This window comes from Anopheles cruzii, chromosome 3, assembly GCF_943734635.1.
Source record: "Anopheles cruzii chromosome 3, idAnoCruzAS_RS32_06, whole genome shotgun sequence".
Classification (NCBI taxonomy): domain Eukaryota; kingdom Metazoa; phylum Arthropoda; class Insecta; order Diptera; family Culicidae; genus Anopheles; species Anopheles cruzii.
In genome coordinates this window covers 11,411,904-11,430,932 of record NC_069145.1, presented here as the reverse complement: position 1 = coordinate 11,430,932, position 19,029 = coordinate 11,411,904, and the positions used below count along the sequence as shown (strand labels likewise).

Below are 19,029 nucleotides of genomic sequence, written 5' to 3'. Positions count from 1 at the left end.
GAGATGGTTTGATTGTTTACCGATAAAATAAGGTACCTAGATCAGAAAATAATAGTTTGTTCTACAGCACATTAATAATTTGTGCGAATTACAATTTATCAGCATTTAAAAGGACCAGCGGAACCTTAAATCGATAATAATTCAATTTGTACAATTGAGCTGTTTTCACCTTTTTCATAGAACGACCCTTTTCAAAACATCGAAACTCGCAAACTGTCACAAACTAAACATCGCCTATGCTGGTAAACAACAATCTGTCAAGCAGTTTTGTTGGACGCTAAACAAAATCGGTACGGGTGCGAACCGCCCTTCGAGCCCCGGAATGGAAAATCCCCCATTACCCCGCAAGATAGATTTTTTTAACCTTCCTATGTGTTCCTGCACATTCCCCATCGTTAACAAAATGTGAACCACAGTTTGGTTTAACGAGACACGATCGTAAAGCACTTCTTCCGCCAAGTTCACCGAGCAATGTCATCCCATCGGCAGCAAACCATCGTTCAGGTTGTCCGCCTGAGTGTTAGGGCTATTTGCCATAGTAATACTGACCGCTCCCTTTTCGATTCCAGTATGCAATACTTATTGCCGCCTCACTGCTCTCCTACGGTGGATCACTTTATGGTACATTTGTTTTCGACGATTCTGCGGCAATCGTAAAGAATATGGACGTGCGGAACGTGGCTACTCCGTTGCGTGTTTTACTACGACACGATTTCTGGGGCAACAACTTAACCGACCCGACGAGCCACAGATCATTCCGCCCACTAACCGTGCTCAGCTACCAAACGGAAAGCCGCTATCTTGGCCTCAATGCGGCACACATGAAGAAGGTGAACTTTGTTCTGCATACAGTGGTTTGCCTGCTGGTGATGCGGGTTTATCAAACACTGTCTCGTGAAAGTGGTCAATTTCGGACAGCATTCTGGGCCGCTTTCCTGTTCACCGTCCATCCGGTGCACACCGAAGCCGTCGTCGGAATAGTGGGTAGAGCAGATCTACTTGCGGCCCTTGGCTACATCAGTGTGCTTCTGCTCTACCAGCGTTGGGTAGACGGTGGCCATCGGTTCGGTGTCTTCGTTTACCCTTTGCTCTTCACCCTGACCGGCGTTTCGATGCTTTGTAAAGAAACCGGAGTAACCGCTCTCGCCGCTTGTGGAGCAATAGATCTGCTAAAGAAAATTAAGTGGCCACTTCGTGGTTCCGCTCGTGATCTAGCTAGCCTGTATCGATCCTGTCTTGCAAGGGTTGCTGTGCTGACGTTGCTCTCCTTCATCGCACTTACCTTGCGATTGTGGATTATGGACTTTGAAAGCCCACGATTCCATCGAATGGATAATCCGGTCGGGGCGAGCAACAGCACCATGACAAGAATACTTTCTCAGAGTTATCTCTACTGGCTCAATCTATGGCTGCTGGCCTGTCCAGACTGGTTAAGCTTCGATTGGGCATTGGGCTCGGTGCCGCTTGTAGAAAGTATTCTTGACTATCGAATTTCCCTAGTCATACTGTTTTACGGATTGGTCATCACACTTGCCATTCGTTCATCGACTGCAAATCGCAACGAAATTACAGCCTCTTTGGCCCTAACCATCATACCTTTTCTACCTGCTTGCGGTCTGGTGCGCGTTGGATTCGTGATAGCCGAAAGACTGTTGTATCTTCCATCCATTGGCTTTTGTTATCTTGTTGCGGCAGGATGTCGCCGATTGATCAAGCGTTCACTTCTCTTCTATATCCCGCTTTGCTTCGTCTGCACCATGTTTATCCTTAAAACACAATCCCGCTCCCATGAATGGACGTCGGAGGATCTTTTGTTCCGCTCCGCTCTTCGGGTGTGTCCGCGCAATGCCAAGGTGTACTACAACATTGCTCGCTTAGCGACCGATCAGGGCGATCGAGAGACGGCCTTCGCGTTCTATCGTCACGCCATTAAACTTCACCCAGACTACGAGGCGGCCCACATGAATCTTGGCAATTTGTATCGCGAAACACACGATCTCTTCACGGCCGAAAAGCACTTACGGAGGGCGATTGAAATACACGAGCCTTTTCCTTCAGCGTGGATGAATCTTGGCATTGTACAGGCTGCGCAAAAGAACTACGACGCCGCCCTTGCAAGCTATCAGCGAGCGCTTGAACTGAAGCCCAACTATGCCAACTGTTTGTACAACTTGGGAAACTTGGTAGGTGCACAAAGGGGTTGTTTTTAATGGATCATAATCGAAATATCGCCTCTCTTCCCTCTTTCAGTACATCGATATGAATAATTCGACGATGGCGCTTCGCTACTGGCGGGAAGCGATTCAGAAAAACCCCCGCCACAGCAAAGCGTGGGCCAATATTCTGGCTCTTTACGACAATCGAGGGCGGACGGAAGACATCATCCGAACATCCACCGTGGCGCTCAGTTTTCTCCCAAACGATACGGCGATATTGTTTACACGAGCAAATGCGTACGGTAAGCTTGCGCAGTACGAGGCAGCTGAAGCACTTTATCGGCAGATTATAACCGCACGACCAGACTATGCCGTGTATCGGGCTAACTTGGGCGTACTCTATCATCGGTGGGGTCAACGGGAGGCTCAAGCGATGGAACAGTATCGGGCGGCGCTGCGACTCGATCCCAATTTGCGAAGCGCGAAAACAAATCTGCTCAAGCTGATGGACGCCACGTGAAGCACTCGGGAAACCGAATCAGTTGAGACGCGGAAGCATTTACATTTTAAACGGTTGTGGAGAAATTACTCAGAACTGGTAGCAACGACGGCATTCATCGAGACATGTTTTAAACGTTATCTTTACACAACATAGTTATCGAAAGCAGCATATCCTTATTAAAAGTAAGCAATAACTTATACATCGAAAGAATCAAGACGAAATACATACACAAAATCTCAAGTTTTACACAAATTGCTTTATAAAATACTTTTTAGAGTTTATATTACAATGCCTTAGAGAAACTACACTGTCCCTTCACCCATCGATCATCGCGATGTTACCGAAACTACCATCCACCAGTCCACTTTGTGCCGTTTTCGGTAGTAAAACCGTGACGTAATCCTGTAACCCATTGACGACGACACCACTCCGTGGCAACAAGACACTTTCGGTCGTATCAGCCGTGGTCCCTTCGATTAGACTATCCAGCGTATCTTCACTTTTGATAATATAATCACCGAAGCTGACGATCGAGACATTAGCCAGCTCCTCAGCACCTATCGTGACGACCGTCGTTCTGGACGTTACCCCAGCGACCGTTTCTTTCGCATCGGTGCAAGCTTCCCCGTGCGCTAGCAATGAGTTACGACGGGCACTATCCGTTACCGGCGCATCGGACAGGCTGTCATCGGATGCAGTCCAGTTGTCCAACCCAGTTGTATCGACATATGATTCAACCAACGATTGCTCAACTGGATCCATCAAAATAACAGCGGAAGATGTTGTTTTCGATTTCGTAATGCTGCAATCCGGAAGCGCGCCACCAAGCATAGCATCACTGCTGGGAGAAATTCCGTCTTGTGCGCTAATCCAGACACCACTTTCCTCTTTACGATTCGCATAATTTTGGTGTGTGTTTAGGTGTGCTTTCAGGTGGTGCGACTTCGTACAGCGCTTACCGCAGATTGTACAACTAATTAGGGAGAAAGAAACACATCAGGATTTGTTTTTTATTCCATTTCACGAGCCGCCATCGTGCGCCAGCTTACCAATATTTTTTTACTCCCGTATGAGTGAGCAGGTGGCTACTAAGGACGTGCGAGTAGGAAAACGTTTTCCGGCAAAACTCACACTTGTAGGGTCTGTTTGAAAGGAGAAAACCGAGGATCATACGATGATCTTCTCAAACGCGATTGAACCACTTACCGCTCTCCGGTATGTGTTCGCTCGTGCTTTGTTTTGCTGCCGAAATCCGAGTAGTTGCGGTCACAAAACCGGCACTTGTACGGCTTCTGGCCGGTGTGTGTGCGTACATGGCGCCGCAGTTCAAATGGCACCACGAAAGCCTTATCGCAGTGCTCACACTTGTACGGTCGATCGCCTCGGTGTCGTCGGAGGTGCGTTTCCAGGGCGTGCTTGTATTTATAAGTGGTGTTGCATATCTTGCACAGGTGGGTCTGCTTGGTGGTCGACAGGTTGCGCTTCACGCGAATGACCGTCTCCAGCCCGCTGCCGTCAGCTGCTTGTTGCGTCATGACGGTTTCGATCGTAGGTTTTCCTTCATTCGGAGTGTTCGTCTTGCGTATGGATCGTATCGTACGCAGGGAGTTCTGTGACTCTGGTACTGGTTCGGGTGATTCAACCTGTATTCCGTTTGAGTCCTGTCCCATGTAACCTTCATTATCGTTTTCAGCCGGTGACGCTCCGGGGTTTTGCTCCGCCTGCTAGAATGAAAAAGTATAAAGTTATATTACGAAAAGCGACGAAGGAACGCTGCACTACCGACTCACAAGAATTCCGACGCCTGTGCTAAGTATGTTTATGTCACTGGAATCGAGCAATCGTTCGTAGCCGTAGTCTGTAGTGTCCGTTTCTGATTCATCTAAATGATCAACTATCGGATCGACTGCGCCGTCCCACGAGTCCACCAATGAACCGCTATTCGCCGCCTCCTCTTTAAGCCGTTCGTCTGTCGCATCTTGTGTGAGCTTCTGACGCGAAATCACCTTCACATTTAATCCATTGGGTGGTTTGTAAGTGTACAGTACACCAGAATCCAACGGTATCGCAATCTCTTCCGTTCCATCCGCATTGCACGTGATGGCTTCCTGTTTGCCAGGAGTTGAAGGTTCTGATTCTACACATTCCCTGTTCGTTAGGTATGATTGGAGAATGGCATCGGAGCTGTCACAATTCATCCGAAACCGATATGCCGTATGAAGCTCGACGATACATTCCAGGCAGATTCGATCCGGTAGATTGTCGTTCTCGTAAATCATCACACTCGAGCATTTCATTACTTTGTCTGCGTACCGTAGCTGTGACGTGATGGAGTCGCAGTCGAACAGAGACCGAGTTTCGGCGTTTTGCAAACACACTCGACAGATTCCGGATTCCATTCCATTGTTCCATTCCGGATTCAGCGACGATAACGGGCTCTCGGCCACAGAACATGTTTGGAGTGCCGCCATGGCTTAACACATTCTTCAATCGACGATCGAGATGTTTTTCACTTTACCGCGCCGCCAGAAACAAACCATTTGTTTACATTCCAAAACGTAAACACATTCTTGTCAGAAACACAGGGTGACTAGCACAGGGAAAATCCAGCACAGCTGCACTGTTTACGATAACCTTGCTAACAATTAAGAGTCGATGTGATAAGCAAATTAAGGAAAAAGATTAGAAATTGTTTTGAAAACTAAACCGTAGCATTTAGCAACGTGTCTCTTGAGTTTTGTTTCGTTTATTTGCTGGCATACGAACCGACCCTGGCTGAAATTCATTAGGACTGTCAAAAAAAAAGCCAACACCAAAGTGACAGAAAAGGAAAAACACTTCGCTCTTCGCACGTCACATTCGGGAATTCTGCGGTGCGTTAAAGCGATTTTTTACTGTATGTAATCACGAAAGCAGTGAAAACCCTTCATTTCGATAAAACGGGAAGTTGCGGAGCACCGAAAACTCCCAGGCCAGTGTCTCAGAGCGGCCATAGTACCGCGAAAGTGAATGGAGTGAAATAGCAGTGAGCAGTGCACAAACCGAAGGAGCATTCGGAAGGGTTTCTGAAGCGGATCGCGGAAACCTGCTCCTGCCAGTGGGTGTTCGAGAGTTCCACTTCTTTTATTTCGTCTTCATCCCCTTACAACTCACCTTAAAGCTCGCCGGAGACCGAAAGGGCTTGCTTTCTCGTGCTCTCCAATCGGTACCTATTGCGATTTACCACCGTATCCCCTTTCCTGTCGGCGAACACACAAAAGACGGAAGGATTAATTCTCTCTCTCCTTATTCGGTCACTGCGAATGCCCCGCATGTTCAAAATATTTTCACTGTGAGTTGGCAGTCGTATGGTCACACAGGTAGCAGCGTATCATCGATGTAAACATTGATGATCTAACGCACTGATAACGATAACGAGCAAGGAACTGTGCGGTACAATCAGTTTTCGTTTCCCCGTGACCTCTTGACCGTGATTGTGTGCGAGTGGACGCCTGTGATCAGGAGACCCGGTGAAACTCAACAAAAAAAAATTAACTAACCACGGTTTTATTCACGAGACAAGAGTAAAGGATTGCAAAGGAAATAAACGATTCCTTTAACGTATTCGTGACTACAATCGGACAGAGGTCAGACTAATGTGCGACGAACAGACGCCCGAGTCATCTCCAGGTAATGGTAGTCATTTTGGTAACTTGAATCGAACGATCGACTTCGTTTACTTATGATCGATTTTCGCTTATTTCCGTTGCGTTGTTTCTATAGCAACCACACCATCCTCAGGACGCCCCTTCATGCCACTCCCGTTGGATCTTAATGCGGATCGGAAGAAACCAGCGAAACGGCTTACCTTCCTAGGCCAGAATGTGACAACTTCCGTGAGCGATCGGACGAGGGAACGGATTCGAATGCAGGCTGCCGCCGGCAAGTTACAGATTGCCCCGAACCAAACGTACGATTTCACTTCGGACGATCTGCTCGATGAGGGTGAGATCGGACGCGGTGCGTTTGGAGCAGTCAACCGGATGAACTTTACGCACACCGGCACGGTGATGGCGGTCAAGCGCATCCGATCGACGGTCGACGAAAAGGAACAAAAGCAGCTGCTGATGGATCTGGATGTCGTGATGAAATCAAACGGTTGCAACACGATCGTCACGTTCTACGGGGCACTCTTCAAGGAGGGTGACTGTTGGATCTGCATGGAGCTCATGGACACGTCGCTGGACAAGTTTTACAAGTTTATCTGTGAGTGTCAGCAAAATCGTATTCCGGAGCCCATCCTAGCGCAGATTACACTGGCGACGGTGCGGGCGCTAAATTATCTGAAGGAAAAGCTAAACATCATCCATCGGGACGTGAAGCCGAGCAATATACTGTTGAAGCGCAATGGAGATATTAAGTTGTGCGATTTTGGAATTTCCGGTCAGCTGGTGGACTCGATTGCACGAACAAAAGATGCAGGCTGTCGGCCTTACATGGCGGTAAGGGTGCCCGAACGACTCGGTGTATAATTAACGGTTCGACTAAAAATTTGTAACATTATCTATTTTGCACACTTCAGCCGGAGCGCATTGATCCCCAGCGAGCCAAGGGGTACGACGTGCGGAGCGATGTCTGGTCGCTGGGAATTACGTTGATGGAAGTAGCCACCGGGAAGTTTCCTTACCCGAAGTGGGGTTCTGTATTCGAACAGCTGCAGCAGGTAATTGAACAAACGGAGATATATGTTAGAAGCCACCAGAAGCCGTTCCTATTTGATTTAACCTTGCGCGACTCTAACACCATAGGTTGTCGAGGGGGACCCGCCGCGACTATCTACCTCCTCTAATGGAATGGAGTTTTCGATAGATTTTGTAAATTTTGTAAATACTTGGTAAGTGTATTCGTCTAATCTTTCCAGAAGCTTTTCAAGGAGACAAAACACACTCATTACCTGTATTTCAGCTTAATAAAAGACGAACGCGACCGTCCCAAGTACGGCAAGCTGCTGCAGCACGCGTTCATTCAGTCCGCGGAAAAAAGTGACACCAATGTGGCGGCGTACGTGAGCGAAGTGCTAGAATCGATGGCCAACAATGGAATAACGCAGTTCACTACCAACCTTCCGGCGGAAGGGTGGAACGAAAGTTTCAACTGAACGATCGACCAGCCTGAGGTCACTGATCCTACTGATCCACAAACCGTCCACCAACCGTCCTCCTTCGGCCGGCGGTGGATGATCGCCGGTGGTCTTCGGTACGGTTGTAGATGAGAGCGAGCAGATGAATGATCGGCTTGCAGCGAGCAGAAAATAGGTTCCTTCCATTCCTCCATGAAATTTATTTCAACGCAAAACTGGCCTCTTTGTGTCAGTTCTCTTTTTCCTCAATTGAGAATTTCCTTAACCGCACCGTGCTTCTCGTCTATCGCCGTAGCAATTTGAACTTCTTCTCCATTTGAAACTAGTAACTGTGTTGGTAATTGTTGGGGATTGATATTGATGCGTTTTTATTCCGAACGTCTCGAAATATTTTAGATATTTTCTTCGTTTGTTCTACGTAGAGCCGTGTCTTCTGGCTCACAACCATATGTGAAATATTGGACCTTACGGTGGTCTCTGGCTCCGTAGTGTTACTTGTAGAACCTTATCCTTTTCTCTATACAGTAGGTGAGGGTAGTGAACCAAAACATGGTTCCATGTAAGAGATATGTATTGTGGATATGTGGCAGGTCATGCAATGCATATTCCTTTTTATTCGTCTATAGGACAAGAAACGAGCCGAACACCAGTTCCCTGCCACTGTATCGACGACAATAAACAATTCCTACATTGAAAGTAACCTCCGTTCCACACATTTGGCAACACACAATGCTAAGAGAATTGTGGTGGTTTCCCTTTGAACGCGACAAAATTAAACAGTTCCAGAAACCGTGAATACCACGCTCCACGACCTAACGCAAAACGATTCCATGAGGAACTCGAAACAGTGTTGATTACAAGAAACTCTACAACAAAAACCGGCAGCGGGAACGGAAAAGCAAACTAGGAGCACATTAACCTAAACACGAAGGACAACACACAAATTAACCACTGTCATACACATACCCCACTAGGCGGTTGTTGTTAGTTGTTAAAAGTGAAACAGATCAAATGTGATCTCTTTTGATTCACTTTCTTTTGACTTTGATCGCATCGTATGAAGGATCGTGGGTCGCGGGTAAAAACACTAGTTATATACAAAAAGAAAAAAGCGACCTATAGAAAGTGTCAGTGAACCGTAACAAAATTTATGAACATTCTTTATAAAGCTAAACCTTCCGTAAGCACACAATTTCGCACCCGTGAGTAGGTCGCTTACAGTAGAACAAATAGCGTATTGTGGAAATGTTAGATGGATTTTTAGTAACTAGGAAAAAGGCTCATAAAAAATAAAACCGTTGCACGGAAGGGAAGACAGAGTAAAAAAAATCACAAAGTTCCACAAGACGTCGATAACGTAATGGCTGTTTGCCATCCGTCTACCTTGAAACTATTACTATTTAGTAGGACAATTTTTGTTGTAACATTCAATGTGCTTTCATGATTCCCTTTTAGACATACGTTTATGTTGGTTTTATTTACATTAATACGATGCTTTCTTTTATTTAGCATAGGGTTACACGTGCATGTGCCTGGTTCAGTCTTAGTCAGCCTAGCTCGAGTTTGCACCGTGTTTGGTCCGGCCACCGCCACAACGGTAACATTGATGTTTTGTGCGCTGTGTTATATTAGTTCTTCGATTCCGTAAACTAAGCGTGCCCTTTATTAACCCTAGGTAATGTTGCGCGTTTTTATGCACACTATTTATCCGCGCTTTTTTCTACTGTGGTTGCCTTACGAAAATAAGAAGAGCGTGAAAGCTATGAAGATAGAAAGAGAGAGAAAGCAAAGTGAAACAGAGAAAGAAATAGCAAAAGGGTTAGGAATAAGTGGCCGTTGAAGATAACATTTATATTTAGCAATCCAAAACCCTTCTACTATTAGATTCCGCTTCCGGCGCCAACCGTTGTGCAAGTTAAAGCACCGGGATAAGGGGAGCCTAGACAAGGCGACGGCTAGGTATAAACGTCCCGCAGTGTTACCGTTTCCTGCTTCACTAGCATTCATTTTGCAAGCAACTTGATTGAATCCTGACTCCATTCTATTTACACCGAAGTGATAAAAAAAAACATAAGAAGAGAGGTACGCATTGCGATGAGCTTTATCGTAGTAGTTTTGTAGTGCCGGAAGTGAACGATGGTGAAGGTGACATAAGAAATGAAACGAAAAGTCAGAGCCTGGGCTACACGGAATGCTCTTTTGGTACGTGGGAACGAATACGCGTTGTCTAGAAATATGTTTTGTGTGTAAGTTTTAACCGCTAATATTCGAGAGAAATATGAAAGGAATCCCTGATGCAAGAGAGATAGAGAGAGCGAAAGAGAGGGCTATTAGTCGAACTAATGTGCAGAAGACAAGAGGCAGAGGATAATAATACGATAATAATAATAATGATAGTAACGAAATCAATAGTAACCACTTAATATGCATGAACGGAACAAGCCATCGCAGGGATGACGCCGCGTGAGTCCTCTTCACAGGAGCCTGAAACAAACAAGCAATATCCTCGCCACGGCGCAGGATGTAGACAAGGTGCACTGTAACACCACACATACCATCCACGCAAACGTAACAATAAAAGAAAACAACAGATATTGTATCGCATCGAACAACCGGGACCGTTCTGGAAAACGCAACGTATTACACAGAAAGATCGAGCAAGTAGGGTGTAAAGAAGATTTAAGTAAACTAAACAATCTATGAGTAGTAGTGTACTAGTTTGCCGCACGATGCGAGGCAGAAGATTTCAAAGCAACTTGAAAATGAGTAAAATAAAAAAATCACATACAAATACACAAAATACAGCACTGTACTGAAAGGTGTTTCCGATTTTGGTTTCGACTTTGAGAAAGCGCCATCAAATTATTCTTTTTGACATGGCCGATGGGGCACTGTTACGAACCTAACGCGCGAAGGAGCGGGGTTCTCGCGTACACTGACCAGTTCTGATCTTTTTGTCAACAGCCTTAAACCGTTTGTTAATCGACTCTTTTGGCCTGGGACGGACAGGGTAGATGGGTACTACTACCTGACAGTGGAGGCCTCGAGAGAAGATCGGTTTCCGTTTATTAGAGTTCCGACGGACTGGTGCAAACGATTGTATGCGGTCAACATCCGGAGGGATCTCAGTAGCGGGATCAAACGGCCCAAGAGTAAAAGACTTACAACCAGAGCGTTCCGTAGCCTAATGATATCTAATTTTATTCCACAATTTATCTGCCTTATATAGTACTTTTTCTTATGATTAAACTATCTTCATCTGTTTTTTTTTTCAATGCATCGCTTATCGGTGCTGGTCGTCCCATTTTTGGGTTTATTTTCGGTCCTTTGCTGTGGTCATGCATTTCCTACGCTTATCTATCGTACTGTTCACATTGCTTTCTCGCCTTCAATGCATTCTTAGACGCAAGCTGGATCCACGCAGTTCCACACCTATTTGTTTAGGATTCGTAAAACCCCCTCGGTCGATCGTGTTCTACGGCTTGAACCTAACGTTTTTAGAATTCGTAAGAATTCGGCTTATCTTTATTGCTTGTGATGCTAGGTTGGAATTCGTCGTGTTCTCAACAGGCACAACGGCCATTTGATTCCGATATTGCACTGTGAACACGACTCAACAGCGCTTCTCGCATACTTCTTTCGCGCCATTTGCACGAATCTGCACGAAGCCGAACGAACGAGCCGCGAACGAGCCTCGGACCGATAACAAATGCGTTCGTTCCTATCCTTTGGCGCGCTTCCCAGATAATCCCGCTGCTAGCCACGTGGTGGCTCGGGGAACCTTGCGAACCTATATCCGTTTAGTTGTTTTCCGTCGGTGACCGTGGACGCGTCAAGTGCCATTCGTGACCACACCAAAGTTCCAGTAAACTAAGAAACGCGTGTTCCACTGCGACGTACGGAAGTGTTCGGATATCGAAAATCTTAAGACCATGCGTGTGCATACAGTTCAAACGCGCCGCGTTCCGTCCGCCCTTTCCCTAGACAACGCCATCGATCCGACCCTGATGGATACGAGTGTTCCGGCTGTCTATCCTCCGGCCGTGCGACGGTTCCCTTTCCACGACCACGGGGACAGTTATGGCTATGGAGAGCCAGGTCCCAGCTCACCAGCCAATTTTTCCCAGCGACCAAACGGAACTGGCCCCAGTCACATACCGAGCGTTTCCGAACGGCTCGGTGGCTATGGCAGGCGCACCAATTACGACGAGAATGGAATCGAGGTGCAATTGGCGAACGGTGATCTGACACTCATCGGCAATCGGCTCTGCCATGAAGGATCCGGAGTCAGTGTGAACAGTGCCCGCCGATGTGAAGACGGGCGACCGGAGGGGCGGCTTCAGATGATCAAGAAAATATGCTCTTTCGGCACGCTGTCCAGTACGGGATCGGATACGGAACGCTCCGGTGGGACGAGCCGCACCCATTATTGGATGCTGATGATCACACCGGTTGTGTCAAGGTGCGTACAGCTCGCAAATTTCCCGAAAATCCCAACCACGTGCCAAAATTCCGTATCATCCACGAGGTGACTTCCTATACCGGAAGGTTGTAGTGAAAAGAAATTTCAACACAAATTCCAAACCCCTTCCAAATGGTAACATAATACTTCTCGTATAAATGTCCTTAACACAATTCGTTCAATAAGGAAAACCATTGCTGAAAAATCAAACCCCCATACCGGTGAAAAGTAATGCTTCTTCTTAATACAGTGAATGTTTGGAACCGATAACTCGCTAGAAAGGGGATGTGGCTGTGGTATGCCCTGTAGCTCTGGACTAGTTTTTACTAAGCTCTGAAGTAATCTGTCAATGCACTAAGGATAGCTATTTCCTCTGATAGTCGCCAACTAGAGATGATCGTCAACTAGAAAAGGATAATTCGCAAAATGTATGTTTCCTAGAAAATAAATTTGTACTTACTTCACTGCTGAGCTCTATATAAATTACAATCTAACTCATTGCACTTGGAGCGACTGTAGGTTATGGTGTAACAACCTACGCCTTAAAGCCGTTTGATTTTTTCCGATTAAATATAATACTTTGTTGTTCACCAAAAAAGCTCTGTGAAGGAATTGTTGAATAGTCCTGGGAAAAGTCTTCAAAGCATTGGTTAGAATCCACTAACTGTAACAGTTACATGTCTAATAGCTGCATTTTGCACTAATCAATCAATGTATTAAATTAAAAGCATCTATTGATTTCAAAGTTAGTGAACGATAACATTTTCCCAATATGCAGAAGAGTTGCTTATTATAGATCGGTTTTCTTAAGTTACGGTATCGTTTTTGGTAATACGTGTATAAAAGAGACTTCACACTGATTGCTTAGTGCAATTCGCAGTTTCTCGTTGGCCCTCGTCATTGCAGCCGTCGTGGGTCCGCAGTGGCTTCTAACCGAAGAGAAGATACCGTACACACCTTCGTTCCACAACACGTCCCACTCCCACGGTGCGATACCTTCCACAACGACGGGTTTCAAAAATCAACACCAACAGCAGCTAAACATCCAGCATCCGCATCTGATTCCCACAAGCAAGGACGACGCAGCAAGTGGCTTCGCGACAAAGTACACCAAGTCCTCCCTCTGGATGCTGTGCAGCAAATACAGTGGTAAGCTAAAGCCAGATGTTCAAAGATATATATACCATATATTCATATAGGTGGACGAGAGCCGAAATGAATAAGAGAGAAGCGAAATGAATGATTTTATGAATGAATGGTAACGCAGATTGGAAAGCCAATTCGTAGTTTCGTAGACAACCCAAACGGCAACCAAGAAACTAAACCAAACACGTAATCGACACCACTAAGGAACTCGGGCTTGGGTCAACGATTTCTGATTTGCGACTGGAATAGGTTGCCTAAAGCATCGGCACCAGTCGCGTAAGGCTGCTCTGGAAGCCGCTCCCTCCAACAACGAGCAAAACGGAACGCCCCAAGCCTGGCGGGACCCGGAAAATCATTAGAAGAAAATTGATTTTTCGATTTAATTTTCTTCGACTTCACTGCGGCGGCAGTGCTGGGCGATCCACGAAACAATCCAACGATCATCGTTGGGTTTATTCGCACGACGGAGAGAATGCCGCTCGCGACGCACAGGAAGAATGATTTTGCCTCCGTCACGGCCAGCTATTATTGTATCAATCGATTTCTGGAGCCACACTTCCGGCCTGACCGATAGCAGCAGAGGCCCGGTATTTAATGCCGGTACATTCCAGCCCGAAAAGGATTGCTGTAGTCTTGTTTTGCCAAATCACCGTCACCGACTGCTTTGCACCCCACGAGCCAGGGCTTTAAAATTCCGTTGAAATTCACATCGACCGGATGGAACGGGTTCTGCGGCCGGTTCCGGAGGGTGCGAACGGAAAGCGAGGAGTTTCGCTCTCCCGCCCAGCGTGTAATCACCGGAAACGGTGGTGAAGAAAGAAATCGAAAGCCGTTAACGCCACGCGGCCGTCCGTCTCGTGGTGCAACGAAGCTACTCCCGGAGGACGAACCGTAAGCAGCCGGAAACGTTCGACGGGGCGGAGCACAGGGAACAGATTTTCACGCTCGATGTCGCCCGTGGTACCGGATACCGAGCTACAACACATCGGAAATGACACTTGACGATCGGGATTGGTAGTGGTGATTTTATTTTTCTTACCATTCGTTCTAGCCTAGCACTCAACGTTTGGCGCCAAAGCCGGTCGAATGCGTTCCCTAATTCTATTTTTCTTCCCCATTTTGTTGCACCCTTCGATCATTAATTTCCACAGGTGGAACCAGCGCCGGGCAGCAGCAGCCACAGCAGCAGTCAGAAGGCAGCGACTTCCAGTGTGCCAGCATCGATTACTTCCCGAGCGAAGGCTACAGTCCGGACCCGAATGATTCGACCAATGCGATTCCCTGTGAGTGTCCCCACGTTGCCGGCAAAGTGGATGGGAAATTGAATTCAATCCGTCGTTCGTACCTCGTCTTCGATTGCGCATTCCGACACGGGAGCAAGCCCAGTGGGGGAAAAAGTTATGTTGCACCAACCGGTCCACTAAGCTTATAACGCCTCGGTTATGCGCTTAGTCCCTCGGGGAAGCACCACTCCGGCCTCATTATGGGTTAATGCAGTTATCAATGAACAATCTCCTTTTGATGTGCTCTCGCCAATGTGCCCTACATCGGCGGAGCGATCAGGTCTAGGGTACCGCTTATGGTTCTCTTTGCCAGTATGTTACCTCCAGACCCGGCACCAGCTGATTTGCGGAAGGTAAATCAAAGCCGAGGTGGCTTCCGAGGTGACCGAGATTTTCATTCGCCATGCTTTGGATACAATTTTGCCCTTCGCCTTCCCACCAATTCCCGGGTGCACGGGATGAAGGAAAAATATTTGATGCATATGATTGTTTATGTGTGTCAGGTCGAGACCGCACCGTGCACACGGAGAATCGCCTGCCCGGAGCGCCGGGGAGCTCTGTACTGGAAACTAATCGCTCCTGGCTTCCGGCTCGGACGCTACGTAAGATGATGGCGCGCCGCTGGCATGGCGCGTTTAAAGCGAGAAGCTGTGCCAGCACCACATCCGCGTCGCGAAGCGCCCGCCGAACTCGTGTCCCAGCAGTCTGGAGCAACGGGAAGTGGATCCGCAAGGATGGCTGGGTGGTGGTGGTTCCGCACTCGAAATGAAGCATGCATTTTGGGTCAACATGGAGCTCGTAGATCCGTGGGAAAAAGCTATTCCTTTCCTGGCCGACATTACGCTTCGCGTCGGGCGGGTGGGTGTACGATTTCAGACGATAAGTGGCCAACGTACGGGGCGAGCATTCAATAGACGCTCTTTCTGTGATAGGTTTGCTGTTTCGTTCAGCACAGCTCGGCTAAAGCTCGTTAGGTGGCACCCATTATGGAAATTAATTTGAACGAACGTTGCCGATACGGAGCCATCTCTTTCGATTTCCGGTGCATATTCGCTGGCTGGCCGTAATGCTGCCTACATTTTATTAGATAAATTTGCTCTTATTTAAGGCCAAAGATCCGGTGCCATGTATGAGAATTGAATTCTTTGAGCACACAAACTCTTCATCCTCGAATGCAACTAATTGGTCACTGCGCCGTCACACTATTTTCAGCAGCGATCAAAGAAATGTGGACTTTGAAGCCGCACCTCAGATTCGGTCATAAGTGTGACTTTCAACGAAGCGCGAAGCATTGAACGGCTGCCCACCCTTCGTGTCTAAAGCTTACCCAACATCTAACAACACACACGATGGCCTAGAACGGCCCGTGTCGCATGCACCGATAATCCAATTATGCTCGAAACGTTGAATTTTTGGTGTGTCTTCCGGGTGCCCGTTAGGCCCCAAAAGGCGGATGCGTTACCCAAAATCGAGGGACACTTGTGCCGAATTGTGCGCCTACGCACCCGGTAGGCAAGCCATTTCAATTTCAAAGTCGTCCCAACCCGCGTTACGGTTGGTGGTGAGGTCAACACACGACACCGACCGGGGCGCCAGGGGTCGCTGGAAATAATTATCGACCACCACCTTTTTGCAGATACCGTAACGCACTCGTCACCGTTCTTTCTCGCCTCGAACGGGGTGCTCATCGTCAGTTACGGCCTCTTCCTGGTGGCAATGTGCTCGACGAAGCACAAAATCTGTTACTTTATCTCCGGGGTGCTATTTATAATATCCGGTAAGTAGTGGCCATTCGAACGCCCGGTCCTTGCGACACGGTTTGTAAGTGTGTTACGCACCCCCACCACAGGACTGCTGATGCTGATTGGGTTGATCATGTACATCTCGATACTGAAGGCCGAGATAGGGTCCAAGTTGCGGCCAAGGTCATCGCTGCAGGCCCCCCAGTTTACGTTCCGATACGGCCAAAGCTTCCTGCTGTATGTGTTTGGATTCATCATCACGGAACTGTCTGGCATACTGAACGTGCTGATCTACTCGAACGTACAGGAGCAACAGGAGCAGGCCGAGTACGGCGATGACGGCGCTCTGTATCCGACGTATCAGAACCTTTCCGACTACGTCGGTTTGCATTACCGGCGCGAGTGGAACGCGCGTCCACAGCACGAACGGCTCAAACCGGAAGGCGGAGTGAGCCCGGGACCACCGATCGCCAACTATCGCTACCCGTTCGATGACATGGAATGTGAAACATCACCAAGGTACTACTTTGAGAACACTCGGCCCGATGTGGAGCCGGACTGCCGTGTGCATCATGCTCACCATCGACCACTAGGACGCACGGCCGATGACGGCGGTATTACGAAAAGTCTCACAGACCTTCTCTACACCGAACCAACAGCAGCTCAGCCGGCCCCGGAGGACGGTCAGCCTAACGGCGACAGAAGTGGCTATCGGGGAAGTGAAACCGTACGGTCACCCTCCATCGCGCCCCATGTAGACGGTTCGCAATGGTCATTGGGAGCGAAGCTCACACGAAGTGTGTCAACCTACACGGACCTGATGCCGCTGAACACCGGTAACGGTGCGGACGAAGACGAGTTCAACCAGCGGCGAAGAAGGACTCGTTCGACGAACACCTCGGATGGTGAGCTGAAGGATAATGACGGTAGAAACGACCGCGAAAAGCGGGGCAACATTTGCGGGTTCTCGCGGCAGTACCTTTCGCGAGAGCTTTCGAAGGAAAAGCTGTTCAACGAGTTCTGCAAGAAGGTTGGCCCGAGACCAAAGCCGAAGAACATCTACTACATCGAAAGTGAGCCCCGGAACGGTGACAAAAGCTATCGGAACGTGTTCGTGGTGGAACCATCGTCGCCGGTCGGTGGTCGCGGGTTGAAGCACCGTCGCAGGAACTCTATGGCGGAAATGCGACGGAAATCGGAACAGATCCCGGGAACAGGATGCATTTCCTATCGCCATCGATCGGACGACGCGTTGGATCGTTTCGAGCCGGCAGAGCATGGCGAACGAAGCGAAGGATACTACCGGCGGCGTGACCCGATCGGGCGGGCACGCTCCGTTGACTATCGGCAAACGTTGCCCCGTAACTTTCAGCACCGTCACCTGCAGCTAGACACAGAACCGGAAGATGACACCGGTGGATTCGGAGAGCGTCTGGCGCTGGACGGAAAGCGTGTGTCGGCTAGCGGACTTCTGCTCGAGCCCGTACGGTAAGCCAGCCGGCGAACTGCTGGCGAACGTTTGGCCATAGTAACATTTGTGTGACCCTTCCACAGGCTTAACTCCTCACATGGCGATCTAACCTCGGAGGGATCGTTGTCTTCCCCCGGCGTTGGAAGGTGGCCCCAGGGTGCGGGAAAACTGCTCCAACCGCAACCTGTCAGACGATCGGTGACGATCCACTGTCCAAAGTATCTCGATCCACCCACTTACATGTCGACGGCGCTGGAATCGATCGCATCACCGCGACAGCAGCATCACTCGGACGCTGCGCAGGTATACCGAAGCTACGGGGATCTGGCCGATTCGAATTACTTCCGTCGTCCAACGATCCTCTCTCCACAAGTGTTCTCGCCCCTCAGTCCCACTCCGACGACGACGGTACGATCTATTTTAACACCGGGCCAGGCACAGCATCGACACCATCACCATCGCACACACGACCAGCAACCACAACAGCACCATCAGAAGTCCGTGCCATCCAATTCTCTTCTGCAGTCACTTCCTTCGCCCGTATTCGATCTCGATCGTATTGAGCTCGAGCGCCGGAAGTCCCATTCGCAACTGTTTCTTAGCAGTCCCGCCAGTAGCTCTACAACTGCAGCCCCCGGACAGTATGATTACGTGAATGGAACAGCCGTTTAGGGCAGGTAACAACCCTCAGCTCCGTGAAATCCCTCAGGAAGGCACACCGTAAGCGCTTGCGAATTGGTCGATTAAAATCGAAACAATAAATGGTCAAACTGGTAACGTCTGTATCAGTGAAAGAAAACCGACAAATCGTGCCAAAAACGGTGGCAATATTATTTGGGAATGAAATTAAAAATATTTTTATTTATTTTTATACAACATACATTTATTTATTTACTCGTTATCGCCCCTCCGACATTGCGCGGGATGTCTGAACCACCATGAGTACGAAGTCGAAAGGGCCGTTCCATTCTTCTGAGGCGAATTTGAGTTTTTTGTCTAGCGCATCTTAGTGAGTTTGTACAAACGGCAAAGAGTGGTCAGTAAACGGCCAGTAACTAAGACTAAATAATATCTTTATCGAGACCTAGCCATATTCGATTTTCTAATTTATTTTGCTTGCGGCTAGTACACCATTCTAACAAACATTC

General features: G+C 48.1%; 4 protein-coding genes across 4 annotated transcripts; 3 read left to right on the top strand and 1 right to left on the bottom strand.

The window, feature by feature from the left end:
• The first annotated feature begins 326 nt into the window (after positions 1–326).
• LOC128272704 (protein O-mannosyl-transferase TMTC4) lies at positions 327–2,869 on the top strand. Its single transcript, XM_053010568.1, has 3 exons — positions 327–504; positions 570–2,183; positions 2,251–2,869. The coding sequence occupies exons 1-3, from the start codon at positions 472–474 to the stop codon at positions 2,674–2,676; spliced, it is 2,073 nt and encodes a 690-aa protein (XP_052866528.1). The 5' UTR covers positions 327–471; the 3' UTR covers positions 2,677–2,869.
• A 104-nt stretch (positions 2,870–2,973) lies between these two features.
• Positions 2,974–5,129, bottom strand: LOC128269843 (uncharacterized). Its single transcript, XM_053007248.1, has 4 exons — positions 4,449–5,129; positions 3,865–4,379; positions 3,708–3,800; positions 2,974–3,631 (listed from the first exon to the last, which is right to left on the bottom strand). Exons 1-4 carry the CDS (start codon positions 5,127–5,129, stop codon positions 2,974–2,976), a joined length of 1,947 nt encoding a protein of 648 aa, XP_052863208.1.
• A 904-nt stretch (positions 5,130–6,033) lies between these two features.
• On the top strand, positions 6,034–8,489 carry LOC128271489 (dual specificity mitogen-activated protein kinase kinase 4-like). Its single transcript, XM_053009048.1, has 5 exons — positions 6,034–6,327; positions 6,421–7,139; positions 7,220–7,360; positions 7,446–7,531; positions 7,603–8,489. The coding sequence occupies exons 1-5, from the start codon at positions 6,294–6,296 to the stop codon at positions 7,793–7,795; spliced, it is 1,173 nt and encodes a 390-aa protein (XP_052865008.1). The 5' UTR covers positions 6,034–6,293; the 3' UTR covers positions 7,796–8,489.
• Positions 8,490–11,709: 3,220 nt separating this feature from the next.
• On the top strand, positions 11,710–18,553 carry LOC128274040 (uncharacterized). The gene is made up of 6 exons (XM_053012124.1): positions 11,710–12,239; positions 13,120–13,388; positions 14,537–14,668; positions 16,305–16,445; positions 16,518–17,898; positions 17,965–18,553. Exons 1-6 carry the CDS (start codon positions 11,710–11,712, stop codon positions 18,551–18,553), a joined length of 3,042 nt encoding a protein of 1,013 aa, XP_052868084.1.
• The last annotated feature ends 476 nt before the right edge of the window (positions 18,554–19,029 follow it).

What these genes read in the sequence shown, in the direction of transcription:
- LOC128272704 (XM_053010568.1), top strand. Translation starts at nt 472, where the DNA reads ATGTCATCCCATCGGCAGCAAACCATCGTTCAG. An exon ending in GGCAGCAAACCATCGTTCAG is followed by an intron (nt 505 to 569) that starts GTTGTCCGCCTG and finishes TTTCGATTCCAG; the next exon opens with TATGCAATACTTATTGCCGC. An exon ending in TGTACAACTTGGGAAACTTG is followed by an intron (nt 2,184 to 2,250) that starts GTAGGTGCACAA and finishes TCCCTCTTTCAG; the next exon opens with TACATCGATATGAATAATTC.
- LOC128269843 (XM_053007248.1), bottom strand. Translation starts at nt 5,129, where the DNA reads ATGGCGGCACTCCAAACATGTTCTGTGGCCGAGAGCCCGTTATCGTCG. An exon ending in GCACAGGCGTCGGAATTCTT is followed by an intron (nt 4,380 to 4,448) that starts GTGAGTCGGTAG and finishes TCATTCTAGCAG; the next exon opens with GCGGAGCAAAACCCCGGAGC. An exon ending in ACGGGAGTAAAAAAATATTG is followed by an intron (nt 3,632 to 3,707) that starts GTAAGCTGGCGC and finishes CTCCCTAATTAG; the next exon opens with TTGTACAATCTGCGGTAAGC.
- LOC128271489 (XM_053009048.1), top strand. Translation starts at nt 6,294, where the DNA reads ATGTGCGACGAACAGACGCCCGAGTCATCTCCAG. An exon ending in GACGCCCGAGTCATCTCCAG is followed by an intron (nt 6,328 to 6,420) that starts GTAATGGTAGTC and finishes TTGTTTCTATAG; the next exon opens with CAACCACACCATCCTCAGGA. An exon ending in GCTGTCGGCCTTACATGGCG is followed by an intron (nt 7,140 to 7,219) that starts GTAAGGGTGCCC and finishes TGCACACTTCAG; the next exon opens with CCGGAGCGCATTGATCCCCA.
- LOC128274040 (XM_053012124.1), top strand. Translation starts at nt 11,710, where the DNA reads ATGCGTGTGCATACAGTTCAAACGCGCCGCGTTCCGTCCGCCCTTTCC. An exon ending in GGTGCTATTTATAATATCCG is followed by an intron (nt 16,446 to 16,517) that starts GTAAGTAGTGGC and finishes CCCCCACCACAG; the next exon opens with GACTGCTGATGCTGATTGGG. An exon ending in CTTCTGCTCGAGCCCGTACG is followed by an intron (nt 17,899 to 17,964) that starts GTAAGCCAGCCG and finishes ACCCTTCCACAG; the next exon opens with GCTTAACTCCTCACATGGCG.